This window comes from Talaromyces amestolkiae (genome assembly GCF_001896365.1).
Source record: "Talaromyces amestolkiae strain CIB chromosome Unknown scaffold5.1, whole genome shotgun sequence".
Classification (NCBI taxonomy): domain Eukaryota; kingdom Fungi; phylum Ascomycota; class Eurotiomycetes; order Eurotiales; family Trichocomaceae; genus Talaromyces; species Talaromyces amestolkiae.
In genome coordinates this window covers 959,353-973,011 of record NW_024468041.1, presented here as the reverse complement: position 1 = coordinate 973,011, position 13,659 = coordinate 959,353, and the positions used below count along the sequence as shown (strand labels likewise).

General features: G+C 46.5%; 3 protein-coding genes across 3 annotated transcripts; all 3 read left to right on the top strand.

Annotated features, from left to right (window-relative positions):
• Positions 1 to 882: 882 nt before the first annotated feature.
• Positions 883 to 1,926, top strand: BHQ10_003432 (uncharacterized protein; the record flags this gene model as incomplete). The annotated part of the gene is made up of 3 exons (XM_040875688.1): positions 883 to 918; positions 972 to 1,222; positions 1,314 to 1,926. 3 exons carry the CDS (start codon positions 883 to 885, stop codon positions 1,924 to 1,926), a joined length of 900 nt encoding a protein of 299 aa, XP_040731936.1.
• A 1,534-nt stretch (positions 1,927 to 3,460) lies between these two features.
• Positions 3,461 to 5,263, top strand: BHQ10_003431 (uncharacterized protein; the record flags this gene model as incomplete). Its single annotated transcript, XM_040875687.1, has 2 exons — positions 3,461 to 5,108; positions 5,160 to 5,263. The coding sequence occupies 2 exons, from the start codon at positions 3,461 to 3,463 to the stop codon at positions 5,261 to 5,263; spliced, it is 1,752 nt and encodes a 583-aa protein (XP_040731935.1).
• A 6,847-nt stretch (positions 5,264 to 12,110) lies between these two features.
• BHQ10_003430 (uncharacterized protein) lies at positions 12,111 to 13,184 on the top strand (the record flags this gene model as incomplete). The annotated part of the gene is made up of 1 exon (XM_040875686.1): positions 12,111 to 13,184. One exon carries the CDS (start codon positions 12,111 to 12,113, stop codon positions 13,182 to 13,184), a length of 1,074 nt encoding a protein of 357 aa, XP_040731934.1.
• Between the last annotated feature and the right edge of the window lie 475 nt (positions 13,185 to 13,659).

The window sequence follows — 13,659 nt, the reverse complement described above, 5'->3', positions numbered from 1 at the left end:
CTTAGGGATCACACTAGTTTTCACGTAGCGAAGTAAGTTTTGAAGATGAAGTGACTAATAAACGGTCACTTTCATGGTACATCCTCGAGGTTCGTCATACATAAGACCACATATACCATCTACCACAAAATCTCCATTGATTCATATTCTGGAAGCACTAGGAACTTGTATTGTTTCGGGTCCATTATGTTTAGTCGGTTAACGACGGGTTGGATACCCTATTCATCTAAAGAGGCTGGCTACCTCACACATTTTCTCGTCCCGCGGGATATGTAGAGTATGACTGATGACCTAGCTAGGATGTATTCCTTTGAAACAGATGAAAATTCGCCAATGGAATCTGGCTACACGCCATGAGCAAGATCTGTTGGGATTAAAAGTCGGACTTCAAGCTTCAGTCCTCCAAAGCACAATTAGTACCATTCGGGAATAGACTTAGGGCAAGATATGGCCATATTGAGTTTAGTCTCTTCTTACAGTTGATCCAATTCGATCGAATTTTCCGCGACTTTTCGGTTCTGTGGGAGTCTCAATTTTGATAAGTTATGAATTTGTGTTGGGCACTACACGATATGAAGCTGGTGATGCCGATTCGCCACATTTTATGTTACTGTTGGTTTGCGATCGCTTTTTGATTGTATTTCCGACTTTGCGCAAAACGTTGTGCGGCCTAAGCAATAAAGCCGAACCTCCGAAACCTCCGGTATTTGATTCGAGTCTTAGGTATTAAATGAGGTAGTCTTATTGGGCTGTCAGGTAAGTACATTCTTTTAGCTTTAGTGGCAATAGAACAGGAGTATAAAATGTGCTCCTTGGCCATCAATCTTAATAGTATCACAGAAAGATAAGCGATTACAGCACAAGTCAAAACAACGGAGCAGAATGACGAAAACAATCACCAAAGTCGCACTCGCTGGGGTAAATGATTTTTGAAAAGATTATAATCGTGATTCCAGCTGATACTTTGGTAGGCATCTGGAAGCCTAGGGTCCAAAACTCTTGTGGCACTTCTCGCTCAGGGATTCAAGGTCACAGTGTTAAGCCGTACAACCAAAGATTTTCCAGCCGGTGTTACAGTCAAGGTTGTAGACTTTGGCTCAACAGAATCCATATCTGCAGCCATTCAAGACCAAGATGCTGTCATTGACAATACTTTTACGGAAGATGCTGAGACACCGTTGCGTCTCATAGATGCTGCAGCTGCCAGTGGAGTTTACCGTTTGTGAGTTCACTCTCCACTGTTTTTCATGCATTGAAACCTTGGTTTGGAGACTGGATTATCGGGGACAAAACAAATGCTAATTATGTCTTAGTATTACAAGCGATTATGGCCTTGATCCAGAGATCCCTGGCGTTCGCGACATGCCGGTTTTTGGACGCAAACGCGAAGCTTATCGAGCTGTCAAAGAGAAAGCCGAGAAATATGGCATGACGTACACCTTAATTGTTGTAGGCTGTTTTCTCGACTGGTGTCTTTCGAATGGGTTTGCTGGTATTGATCTAAAGACGAAATCAGCAACCATGTTCGATAACGGAGAGAATGTCGTACCGTGGACAACACTTGAAGAGGCCGGTAAAGCGACTGCTGGTGCTCTTCTCCGGCCTGAAGAAACTTGCAACAGACCGGTGTATGTACACAGTGCGTACCTGTCTCAGGTACAGCTTTTGAGAATTGTGCAAGAAGTTTTGGGGAAGGATGGTTGGAACACAACATCTCAGGAGATGAAGCCACTGCTGGACCAAGCTTTGGAAGACCTGCGTACAGGGCATATTACGCCGATGACTTTTGGCGTACAGATACAATATTGCATTGCCAACAAATCACTTGCACATCCCTGGGAAAGGGATGACAACGATCTTGTTGGTATCAAAGAAAAAACGACGGAAGAGCTACAGGCCTTGATCAGTCAGCTTGCTGCGGTATAATCTAGGGGCTCCTTCGATAATTTGTCTTACATGCTAAGTAAGAACTCTCTGTTGTTGTGATACATACAGCAATCAGCATCGCTAGCTTTAGTTCTCTGTTAAACTTACGCCTAAAAATACATTATATGATAGATTGATTTAAAATATCTCACCAGAAACGAGTCTTGAGTCTAGAATATAGAAAGTGAAAGGTAACCCTGAGCTGGGATATGTTGCATGTAGCCGGTGTCAGATATCATGACGCTTGCATTTCAGGCGGTCTAAAGTTAAAGGCTTGGTACATGGTGACAAATTAGATCTCAAAAAGTGAGAATCCACCTTTCTCCAATGGCCTCCATGTACCACACGGMGCCATTCTGGCAGCACCCCTTAAGGCTATACTACAGGAACCGAGGAATTGTTCGGGTGGGTGCAGCCCCAGGCGCGCATTAGAAGACTTGACTCATTCGAGCGTTACCACCTTAACATTGGAATTTCTAAACTTTGGGTTAGGGCGGCCGACGTGTCCGGGGAGGTGGTTTGCTGTGAATATGCAAGAACTGGCTTTGGCGCATTTGCTACCGGAGTACGATTTCCAAAGGGTTGATATGCGACTTCCTGGGATGCGAAAGGTGACTCTTGTAGACCCGTGTGAGCGGTCAAAAATCGTTCTTAGACGAAGGAAGGTTGGTTGATCACCGACAGGATTATTGTTAATTCTTGCTATATATCTCACTCCTTGAGGTCACTTCATATTTTTGCTCGTCGTGGGTGAACCAACATATAATGAGACACATGTATTGAGTATAATGAAATCATTTGTTTTGTTGCTAACCAACGGGAATTGGGTGTCAGAATAATTGGCTCCCATCGCCCTAGAGTCAGGGTCCATCAAAAATAATATTGTGCCAACATGTTAGAGCTCATGTTAGAGCTTTGCAAATGTCGAAAGGCTGAATAGTAAAACAAGGCACTATGATAGAAGATCGTCCATTATGGATGCAGGTCATTAATTCATGTATGACATATCAGATCCCTATCTATGTCACTGAAACATCCGGAGAGTACAGCTAATGGCAGTATCTAGCTTTCTCCATTCATAGGATGCTTCTCAACCTCCGTTCAAAAACATTGCGAATGAGTCGGATTACATGTGAATTGCGACTTTAATCCATTACTTCTATTCAGCCTAAAAATGTGGCGCGGATTCATAAAAATCCACGAATCTCAGCTCTAGTTTTACCTCCGGAAAGAAAGAGGAAACAATCTAGACATGTGAAATCTTGAATCGAAACTCCATTTTCGAGCGAGTAGTCAATGATACTACGTTGATCTCACACATGATCCTAGCCCTAAGGCTTTCTTTACTCTCGCAATAATTTCCGGATAAACATGATTGAATATCGCCAGGAATACCCCGCCAACTGCCAATTCTCGCTTCATTAGACTAGAGCTATAATAATGCGTTTGAGCCTCTCGATATTTTGAGATTCACATGACATGAACGAATACCTTCGGCCGAGTAAAAAACTCCTCAGAGCAAATTGGCTTTAATATGAAAGTCCAGCGAGCATTCTCCCTTCTAGTAGCGTTTGTAATGTCTTCAAAGACAAGTGCTGCACTGGCGAGCTCTCATAATTCAACATATACGAATCCCATTCTCCCTGGCTGGCACTCAGACCCAAGCTGTCTCTTCGTCGCTGAAGAAAACAACACATTCTTTTGTACGACATCGAGCTTCCTTACCTTTCCAGGAATCCCAATCTATGCCAGCCAGGACTTACGTCATTGGAAGTTGGTCAGCAATGTGTTTACACGCCCCGAGCAAGTTCCAGAGATTGCAAATAGCACCTCACAAACCCAACAAGACGGTCTATGGGCTTCTACAATACGATACCGCAACGGAAAATTCTACCTCGTCACTTCGTATGCCTCCACGTATCCGTCTTTTAAGGTAGTTTCGGGGTTCCTTTTTACATCGACAAATGTTTATTCCGACGATTCTTGGACTGATCCGGTAAGGTTTGCGATTCGCGATATAGATCCTGATCTGTTCTGGGATGACGATGGTACGGCATACATTTCAAGGGCGGGTATTGTGCAGCAAACTATAGATCTAAAGACAGGTGTCCTTGGACCGGAAACTAAAATTTGGGGTGGCACAGGCAGTGCGACTCCGGAGGGTCCGCATATTTATAAGAGGGATGGCTGGTACTATCTCATGATTTCGGAGGGAGGTACCGAGCTTAATCATCGTGTGACAATTGCTCGATCCAAAAAAGTCAGTGGTCCGTATGAGGGTTATAGCGGAAACCCCATACTGACAAACAGCAACACGACGGAATATTTCCAGACTGTTGGCCATGCGGATCTCTTCCAGGATGGTGACGGTAATTGGTGGGGAAGTGCTTTGGCAACCCGCTCGGGTCCAGCTTGGAGGGTCTATCCCATGGGTCGGGAGACTGTTCTCTTTGCTGTGACATGGGAGGAAGGCGAATGGCCCATACTCGAGCCTGTTCAAGGGCAAATGACGGGATGGAGACTGCCACGGCCTTCTAAAGGCGAGGGTATACCGGGTAAAGGAGCATACGTTGATGCTCCAGATCGTATCACGTTTGGTCCTGGGACTTCAATTCCGAGACACTTTCTTTACTGGAGGATCCCGAAAGAAGGTAGTTTTACCGTATCACCACCAGAAAGTCCACATTCACTGCGCTTGCTGCCTTCATCTCAGAATATAACTGGAACTGGTATCCCCGGCGTGGATGTGAACGAAACAGACATAACACTGATTACACGCCGTCAAAGCCATACATACTTTACTTACAGTGTTGATATAACGTATGCTCCCACAGAAGCAGGGGAGGAAGCTGGTGTGACTATCTTCTTAACACAAGATCAACATATTGATCTGGGAATTGTGCTACTTTCGTCTGGAGGAAATTTGGTTCCACATGTCCGTTTCCAGACAACTCTACTGAACGACTTGGACACGCTAGCAACCCAAAATGTGACAGTTCCAGGGACTGTAGTCGCACCCTTACCGTCCTTGTCCTCTAAAGAGATTCGGGCTCGATTGCAGGTTCAGGCAAAGGATGACACTCATTATATTCTGTCTGCTACGCTTCACGAAGACAAACAATTCGAGTTTACTCAGACGGTGGAAGCTGTACTAGTCAGTGGTGGGACAGGAAGGTTTACTGGTAAGTCTGTCTTTATGTACGTATATTGCAGCGCTAATCGTGACACTGAAGGAACTCTCCTTGGGGCATACGCCACGAGCAATGAAGGCTCGGGTTCCACTCCAGCTTATATCACACAATGGCAATATGAAGGGCAGGGGCAAAAGATTTCATAAGATCCTAGACTAGACCTAACAAAAATATCTGTTCCAATAGTAAGAAACGAAGATCAATAATTTTGCTCCTAGGGTTGACCGGCAGAGCTCATGCAAGCTCTTTTCGAACAGCCAATCTAACATGACAGTTGGTATTGTATTCAAGCCAATATTTTTGTTGAAGCTCTTGCACGTAATAATGAAACATTATACATGTCTTCCTAGACGTGCACATTCTTGCCTTGTGTTAAGATTACTCTACCACGAATACTGTAGGCGATTATCATGTGTTTATGTATTCATATTTCTTGAATGACTTGACACTACGACGAAACTCACTTGATTATCGATCACTGAGTGGCATTGATCATGAATGACGGGAAATAGGATCGGAGAATTAAAGACAGTTGTAATCATTAGGGCTTAGGGCTATAAAGTTGTAAATAATGCTAATCCTATATTGGACTGATACGTACGTCGTTGTCTAACACGTGATCGCTCATCGAAAAATCCCCTCCAAACGCGTCCGACGCGTTCGACAATTGAGCGCCGACCTATCTCGCAATCATGTCGTTTGACCTCGAACAGCTGTCAGATAACGACATCGCTTTGCTCTGCCATGATCCAAAATATTTGAGCAGTGGCGACCCCGATGTCTGTTGCCTAGCAAGAATATCCGACAATGTCATCGTCATATGCGAATGGAGCATCCCCTCCGTAGAGGTCGGTAACGAAGAGTTCGCCTACAGTTGTTCTTCACATTTATCTTATAGTCTGTGAATCCCAAGAGTACATTGGCATTTTATGATTGGCAATCTCGAATGTATCGTAATCGAATTTGTGGAAGAAGTGTCACTCGAGAAAGTCTCGTTTCAGGATCATCCGAGCCTTGTTCAACGATTAGCATCGGCGATTTACACTTCATTTCAGAGAATCGAAGTTGCTGCACCTGGCCCCTACAAACGGCGGCATTCCACATGGTTATCTCTTTTCGGAAGATGGAGCTGGAACCACTCTTAGCACAATGACGAAGCTCAACCAGTGGCTAAACGAACGAGTGTTATTTGACAGGAACAGATTTGCTTTCATCTTATCTGATTGCAGACTTTGTCACCTCGACCTGATGCGTCGAAACATCATTTTATGTCCCGAAGAATTCTTTTGCCTTCTAGATTGGGAGCAAGCGGGTTTCTACCCTGCAATCTCTGAGTTCTACTGCCTTCTATTTACTATTTACCCGTCAACACTTCTACGGTTTTCTCAAGAACTAATAGGTGCGTTTGCAGATCTCTCGCCAAGCAGGACAGAGCGTGATGAGAATTGGTTACTGTACAAGCGTGAGTAGAGGCGGTGAGAATCCGTTTCTTGCTCCAAGAAATATTGAGACAGACTGACGCGGTTTCGCCTGTCAGGATGAGGTATATTGACCAGTAGTTTCTACTCATATCCCAGCCAGCATAGCCGAGGGTGTTAACAATGCTTCTCATTCTGACGATGACAGTATTCAGAGGAAGAGGCCTGTCAAGTGTAATGTCTATATAATTCCTGGTGATACAACCGTGGAATCAAAACCAGAACCGAGGGCCTTTCAGCGAAAGCCAAGCAAAAGAGCCACTTATCGTTTTATACGTAGGAAGTCCATGAGAAAGACCCCCGTATAAGTTTGAGGCACTTATCAAACCTAAATAAATAGCCGCCCTGTTCACGATTCTGGTTCAGATAGACACTTAAATATGAATTTTTTTTAAATACCTCTTCTACAACAAATATTACCCAGCCAAAACATTTAATGGGGATATAGGCGCGGACTTCCTTTCTCAACGTGCAGATTTACTCCAGCAAGAATTCTAACTATCGTTGAGTTGCCAAAAGGCCATCCATCGCGCGATCGTGGCGCCCGATCGGTAGAACTCACACCAAACGCGTCTCTCCGAGGCGAGGCTGACGGCAACAAGAGCTTGGAGGTGACTGACTATGTCACCAGTGATGACATGCGTTCGTGCAAGAGCCACCATTATATAATGACAAAAAACCTCTCAATATTCAGTGGATATTTCACACATGGCCATCCAGTCATATTTTTTATTAAGATGTATTTGGACGCGTATCTCAATGCGGCTCTTTAAGAATGTTTTGACAGGAGACGTGCCGATTGGTTGTACTCTAACCACTTCGACTTTCAATAAGATATATGACTACAAACTTTCAATGTTGGACATCTAATACTCGATTTATCACAGACAGCTAGCTTAAGCTCTTAGTCGTGTTGTTCCTTAGAGATATCGGATTTCGTAAATAACATTGAAGCGTTTACATTATGAATACCTTATTTAAGCATCCATGGTGTATCTGAAATTGTGGAGTTCGGGATATATATTTTGACGTACCAAGGTACATGCGTACATCAGACCACCAAGTTACGATCTAAATGGACCCCCGTCATACCTAGCAGAAGCCTTATTCTAAGTGGCCACATAGTCGAATTTTATTTTAATATCAAGATCAGAAAAGATCTTGAATCCTAGAAGCGTTTGTCTGTATGCATATTTGTCTGATCAATATTGTGAAAAATTGGTATGACGTCAATCGAAACTACGCGCGAACTATCTTTAACCCATTGTTCAAATCAATAAGCATCAAAAAGATATCCACGCCGATTTTCACATCAGATCTTCGGGCGAGGTCGACAGTTATCCAAGAATCAAACATGCTTGATCCCAGTCTTATCCGAACAACTATCAGAAAAATTTGACAGAACCGGCGCTCGGAACGAGACCAAGGTCGAAAAAAGCAAGCAGAAACAGGACCCATCAAATTTGTCCAGAAATCACTCTGTTCAAATCCCTGGTAACTCGAAACTACGTACTCCGTATGTACACCGACTAATGATTCTTTATTGGAGTGTGACTTCGGCGGTCAAGGAGAGTTTCGTTATGGATCGCATCCTTCCCGCTGGCTGAGGCATTGAACGAGCGGTCAGATACGCGGGTCCCGAGTACAGTACTCGTACAAGAAATGACATCAAGCGATACTATTCAATTGATTTGAGATCTCATAACATCATCCGAGTGTATAAATAGTAAGTCGTATGTGACAGTCAAAATTCTGGGCGCTTCGAGATGTGATCAAGGATCAGAAACGGAGGGAGAGGGAGCTGATACCCAAACGGGTTGGTGAGCCGAGGAATCACAGGAATCACGAGACCGGACTGACCTGTACGTTGGCCGCAAGACGTACAACTCTGGCGGTACGGACTTTCTGAATGGGTGTACGTACGGTATACGACAATACGTAAGCGGTAATATACCGATACCGTATCGGTACTACGTACGTATCACGCCAGCAGCCACTCACACGTCACATTCCTGGCGTAGCGGATATACGAGGGACTTCGAGTATGAGTATGACCATGCAGAGTTCGCGTACAACTTGAAAAGTATCCGAGTGTGCCGGTGATACCCTTCAGAGTAGGTGATATTTATTCACTTATCATATCCATGCACGCATGGTATATGTAGCACAGAAGAAAAGCATCGTGGGATATGCCCATGCAATCATGCACGGGTCAGAGGAAGGGAATGGTGATGAGGTCTGATCACACCGGAATCACAATAAGACTAAGCCGAAGTTGGTTAGATTATTACTGCCAATCTCGGCGTTTACGTGTCCTGTAAGCAAAACCGGTATTCATGCGTCAAGTTTCAACTGTCGATCAAGGGTGTCCCATACGTGCTAGTAATATCGTACCGTATTTACAATACGGGCTGAAATGAAAAATTCTGCCCAGTCAGCATCAGCCGGTGTGGCCCCGCCCAGCAGCGACCCAATACAAAGGCGCCATCGCCCGCTCTTTCGCTTCTTTTCTTTCGCTTCTTCGTCCTCGTTGGTTGTTCAGGCCAATTCTTGATTTTATTTGCCTGATTCCCTCACCTGTCCCCCCTCCCCAACTCACCTATCACCTTCCTCCTCAACTTATATTTGTTCCCCTTTTCCTCCTTTCTTCTTATCCTCTTCTCTCCATTGGACTCTCAAGGCTTCTCTTTACCCTTACAGTTCTCTTGGTGCTATCCACCATCCCGCTCGACAAACTTCCCAATCAACAATCAGAAAAGGAATACACAAAAACGCGCGTGCGCGCTAACTGCGGCTGCTGATTCGACTTTTGATTCGCAATTGCGATCCAAGCTTGATTGGCTCTTTTTTATATCATCATCCTCTTCCTCCTTGTGATTTGTTTCCGTCTGGCTGGCCAGCAACACTATTCGGTGGCCGTCAAGCAAATCAGCGTCAAAGGTATGTTGAATATTCCCTTCTACCAATCGAAGCGAACACAACACCCGCGGTTTTGATATGCGGCGGTTACACCATTGACCCTTTTGTGCGCGTCTTATTTTCTACATTATTTTGATGATACTTTTGCGGTCATGGTTGTTGATTTCATGACATCTGCCCACATCGATTATACTTACTGTCGTGTTGCTTGCCCATTCTACTGAGCATGCATGATGTATGCATGCCCTGTACCCTTCCCTTTTTGTCTATGACGTTGCCTTTTGTTGTTCGTTGATCAGGCATTCCCTCGTTGTCCAGAGAGTGAAGCAAGTCCGCTCTCAGGCGCGAATCAGGCAGCAGCCTATCGCAGTGCATTCCGGGCGATATCTGCGCCAGTGGTGGCTGTGGGCGGCCGTAGTAGCGCTGAAACGGAAGCCACCGGGTCCTATCCTGACATCAGACTTTCCTTCCCTCGGACTCGGACGAATCACCTCATGCTCCTCCCCTCTTCGTGCTCTGTCCATACATATCCCCCCAATCCCAATCCCAATTCGCATTCTCCATCCATTGACCATCGTTCAATCATCAAGCACTTTGCTCCTCCCCCTTTCATTTCGCTTTCCAGGCACTCGCAGCCTTCCTCGTGCAAGTCTTCTCGTCTGTCTCGGAGCCCACCGCCGCCCGCGCTAAGCCTCAGGCAGACAGAACAAGAGATGACTAAGGACTGCCGCTAGTCTGCTTCAGGTGACTACCCAGCAACAATTGTCTTTGTGACGCGATTGTTATTGTTGTCGATTGTGTATTGTCATTACGATACACGTTTCTTACGCGCCTGCGTGTGGGTATTCTGCCTGTCACCCGCTGCCCTCGCTCTGCTGTCTCTGATTTGTCCCGTCTTCTATTACGCTCTTACACTCCATGTACCATTACGAGGTTTTTCTTCGCCATGATCCCTGCTATTTCATCTCTCGCTTTGCGCCCGCTTCAACCCGAAACAAAATAACACATCATCTCTGACAAATTGCATTTGCGCAGGTCTTTACAAGTCCTCAGATCAACAGAAAGGCAGGAACAATCTAGTTCGTCCCGTGATTTGAAGAATCGCGCGACTCGATTGCCATCGGTTGTGGGTTGTTTTCCCGCCAAGCTTTTTCCTGGTAAGCCTCGCCCTAGTCCCCATTCTGCCACCCGCGCGACATTTGGCGCGTCCTGCTGGCTGCTGTTTCTCGATCCCATCTCGACAGCTTCTTTTTAATCTACCTTGCGCATTTGTCGCATACCTTTGTTGAACACTCTTTCCGGTATTATTTTACGAACATTGTTAACGCGCCGCGCATTTAGGACAAAGTAATCCGTGATCCTTTCGCAAATTGCTCTTGTTCACGCCGGATCGACAAGGTATGTACTTGGGCTGCAGCAAGCTCCCGCGTCTGCCAACGCATACATCCTTCAACCAGCCCACAACACACACACTCACACAACTAGCCCTACTGCCTAACCCTCGCTCCTGGCTTTTTCATCCAATCCCTGCTTCAGCTGTTGACAGGCAATCGCACCTACATCATGCTTTCCCAACAAATTAACCATGCTTACGGGTTGAGACTTGGCTGGACTAACACGTTCACAGTGTCGCATACAGCATTGTCCGAGACACACGTCCTGCGCTTGGATACCTAAGGCATTACTAGCATCAACGAAGACGTCAGCAGTCTCAGCCGCTTTTGACACCGCCTCATCCTGCCTAATTGGACCGTCATTTCGAGGGCCAGTTGTCGACCTTCTCCGGCTATCGTGGAACTTTGTCGCCTTGCCCAGGCAATTTAGACGCACATAGGCAGTCGCCTGCGCCACGAGAGAATCTCCTCAATACCGCATTTGGTGACAACGCATCAATCATTATTTGCTGGATGTCATCGAGTTCGGAGCGCCTGCATTAGAGCCCAACCACGTCTCATTCCGTTGTCGTGGGAAAGGATTCAATTTTGCCTCCCTGCTCCGCCAACAGGTTTTATTGAAATAATATTGATCTGTTCAGGTCGAAGACGTAAGCACAGAAGGACCCGTTAAAACGAAAGAAAGAGACGCAAAATCCAGGTACGTACGTATCGTTCCACTCAGCCCGCGCTGGTGTCATTTTATGTTTTTCTGCTGCCCCGCGTGCCGCCCCCGTCCCACATTCACACCCACACCGAGGTCCAGTGACCAGCTATTGCTGCAGCCAGTCCTGACGCGATAGCTGGCGGCTGCAGACATCGTCGGGTAGTTGGTCGAATCATCTCGTTTAAAACGCCTAACGTCTTTGAGTCTTGTTTCACGTCGCGCAATCTAACATCCAGTCCTTTTGCATAGATTCGCCGCCCAGAGTTAACAGTCGCAAGTCAACGCGGTTGTTACGACCGACCAGCCTTATAACGTCGAATCCCATCGCGTCTTGTACTCCTATCCCGCCTCCGTTGATTGGGTTGTCGCCTACAAATCGCGCTCACAACGTGCTTAAACCCTATCGTGGTGTAAAGCGCTTCGTGTGTGACAGAAAGCGCCAATTGCGCACTGTCTCCTCGCTCCCACTCAACAATCAACTGCAGTCACAGACAATATGGAGTACTCTCCGCAATATCAGCAACCGCACGGTCAGCATCCTCATGCAGGATCGCACATGGCTGGCGCGTATCAGAATGCGCAGAATCCCGGTTCGACCGTTGGTAACTTGACATCTCCTACAAATCCACAAGCGCATATCCCTCAGAATCACCAAGCGTCTCCGATTCTACCTGGCCAAGGCCACTATCAGCAGTCGCAAAATGCACCAGGTGCCGTTCACCAACAAATGAACTTCGCGCAACCATATGGTGTCACAACAACGATGCAGCCTCCCTACGGTATTTCACCAACGCAAGCTGCCGCGATGGCCACGGCCGCCGCCTCTGGCCAGTTCTACCCCATGTCGCAGGATCAAATGGCGGGACAAATGGCACAGGGACCCCGAGGCTCACCACGAATGGCTGGCGTACAAGTCAAGAATGAGCGGAATCCCCGATCACCGACGCAGGTTTCCGGTCAAATTCCTCCCATGCCTCAAGTACAGATGTCGCAAAATGCCCCTATGCAACCAAACCGACGAATGAGCCATGTTGGTAGTCCACACCTGACCAACGCGCAACCAGTCCTCAACCATGTAGGTCGCCCTGGTGTTCCTCCAAACATGCCTCCACCTCCTCAGCCCCAAGTTCAACAGGCCCAGCCCGCTGGTGAAGCAGTCGCAGGTGGCACACAAGAGGAGTCGCCCCTGTACGTAAACGCCAAGCAGTTCCATCGAATCCTTAAACGACGTGTTGCGCGACAGAAACTTGAGGAGCAGTTGCGACTTACTTCGAAAGGCCGCAAGCCATACTTGCATGAATCACGACATAATCATGCTATGCGACGGCCTCGTGGCCCTGGAGGAAGGTTCTTAACGGCCGATGAGGTGGCCGCCATAGAAAAGGGCAAAGGCCTAGATGGCGATGAAACGGCCAAACCAGCCGGTGAGAGCACTTCGTCGGCACAGAAACGAAAATCTGGTGTGGCTGACGATAATTCCGCCCATCCTTCAAAGAGGAATAAACAAAGCACAAGCGCTGAAGAAGGCGAAGATGTCGATTCCGGCGAGCCGTCGGATGAGGATGGTTGAATCATTTCACCTCCTCCCATTTAACGATAGCTGACGGTATATCAACCCTGAGCTCCAGTCTCCGGTCGCCGTCCAATCCGCGAGTCTAGCCATGTCAGTGTCCATGGTTTATTTCTGTTTAGAATTGTGAAAGGCTCGTTTGAACTTCTTCAGATCGTTTCTATGTTCTAGCAGGCGGTTGTTCAGTTTTTTTCTTCCATCATGTGTTATGTCCCTTTCGTTGGCTCTCTGTCAGATTGCAATTATCTCTACGGTTTGATGACGTGTCTGTTTATAGTGATACTTCTGGAGGGTCGTTGTTGCTTTGCTCTATTTATTACCTCTTTCCATTCGAGTTTTTGATTTATTTCCCCTTCTATTACCAGTCTGGCTGGTCCCTTTTCCGTGGGCAGCATGCCGGCATCAATTTCAAGAAGACCCAATGACAAGTGCATTCTTACGACGTGCCAGATTGAATTTCATCTGAATGGCCTAT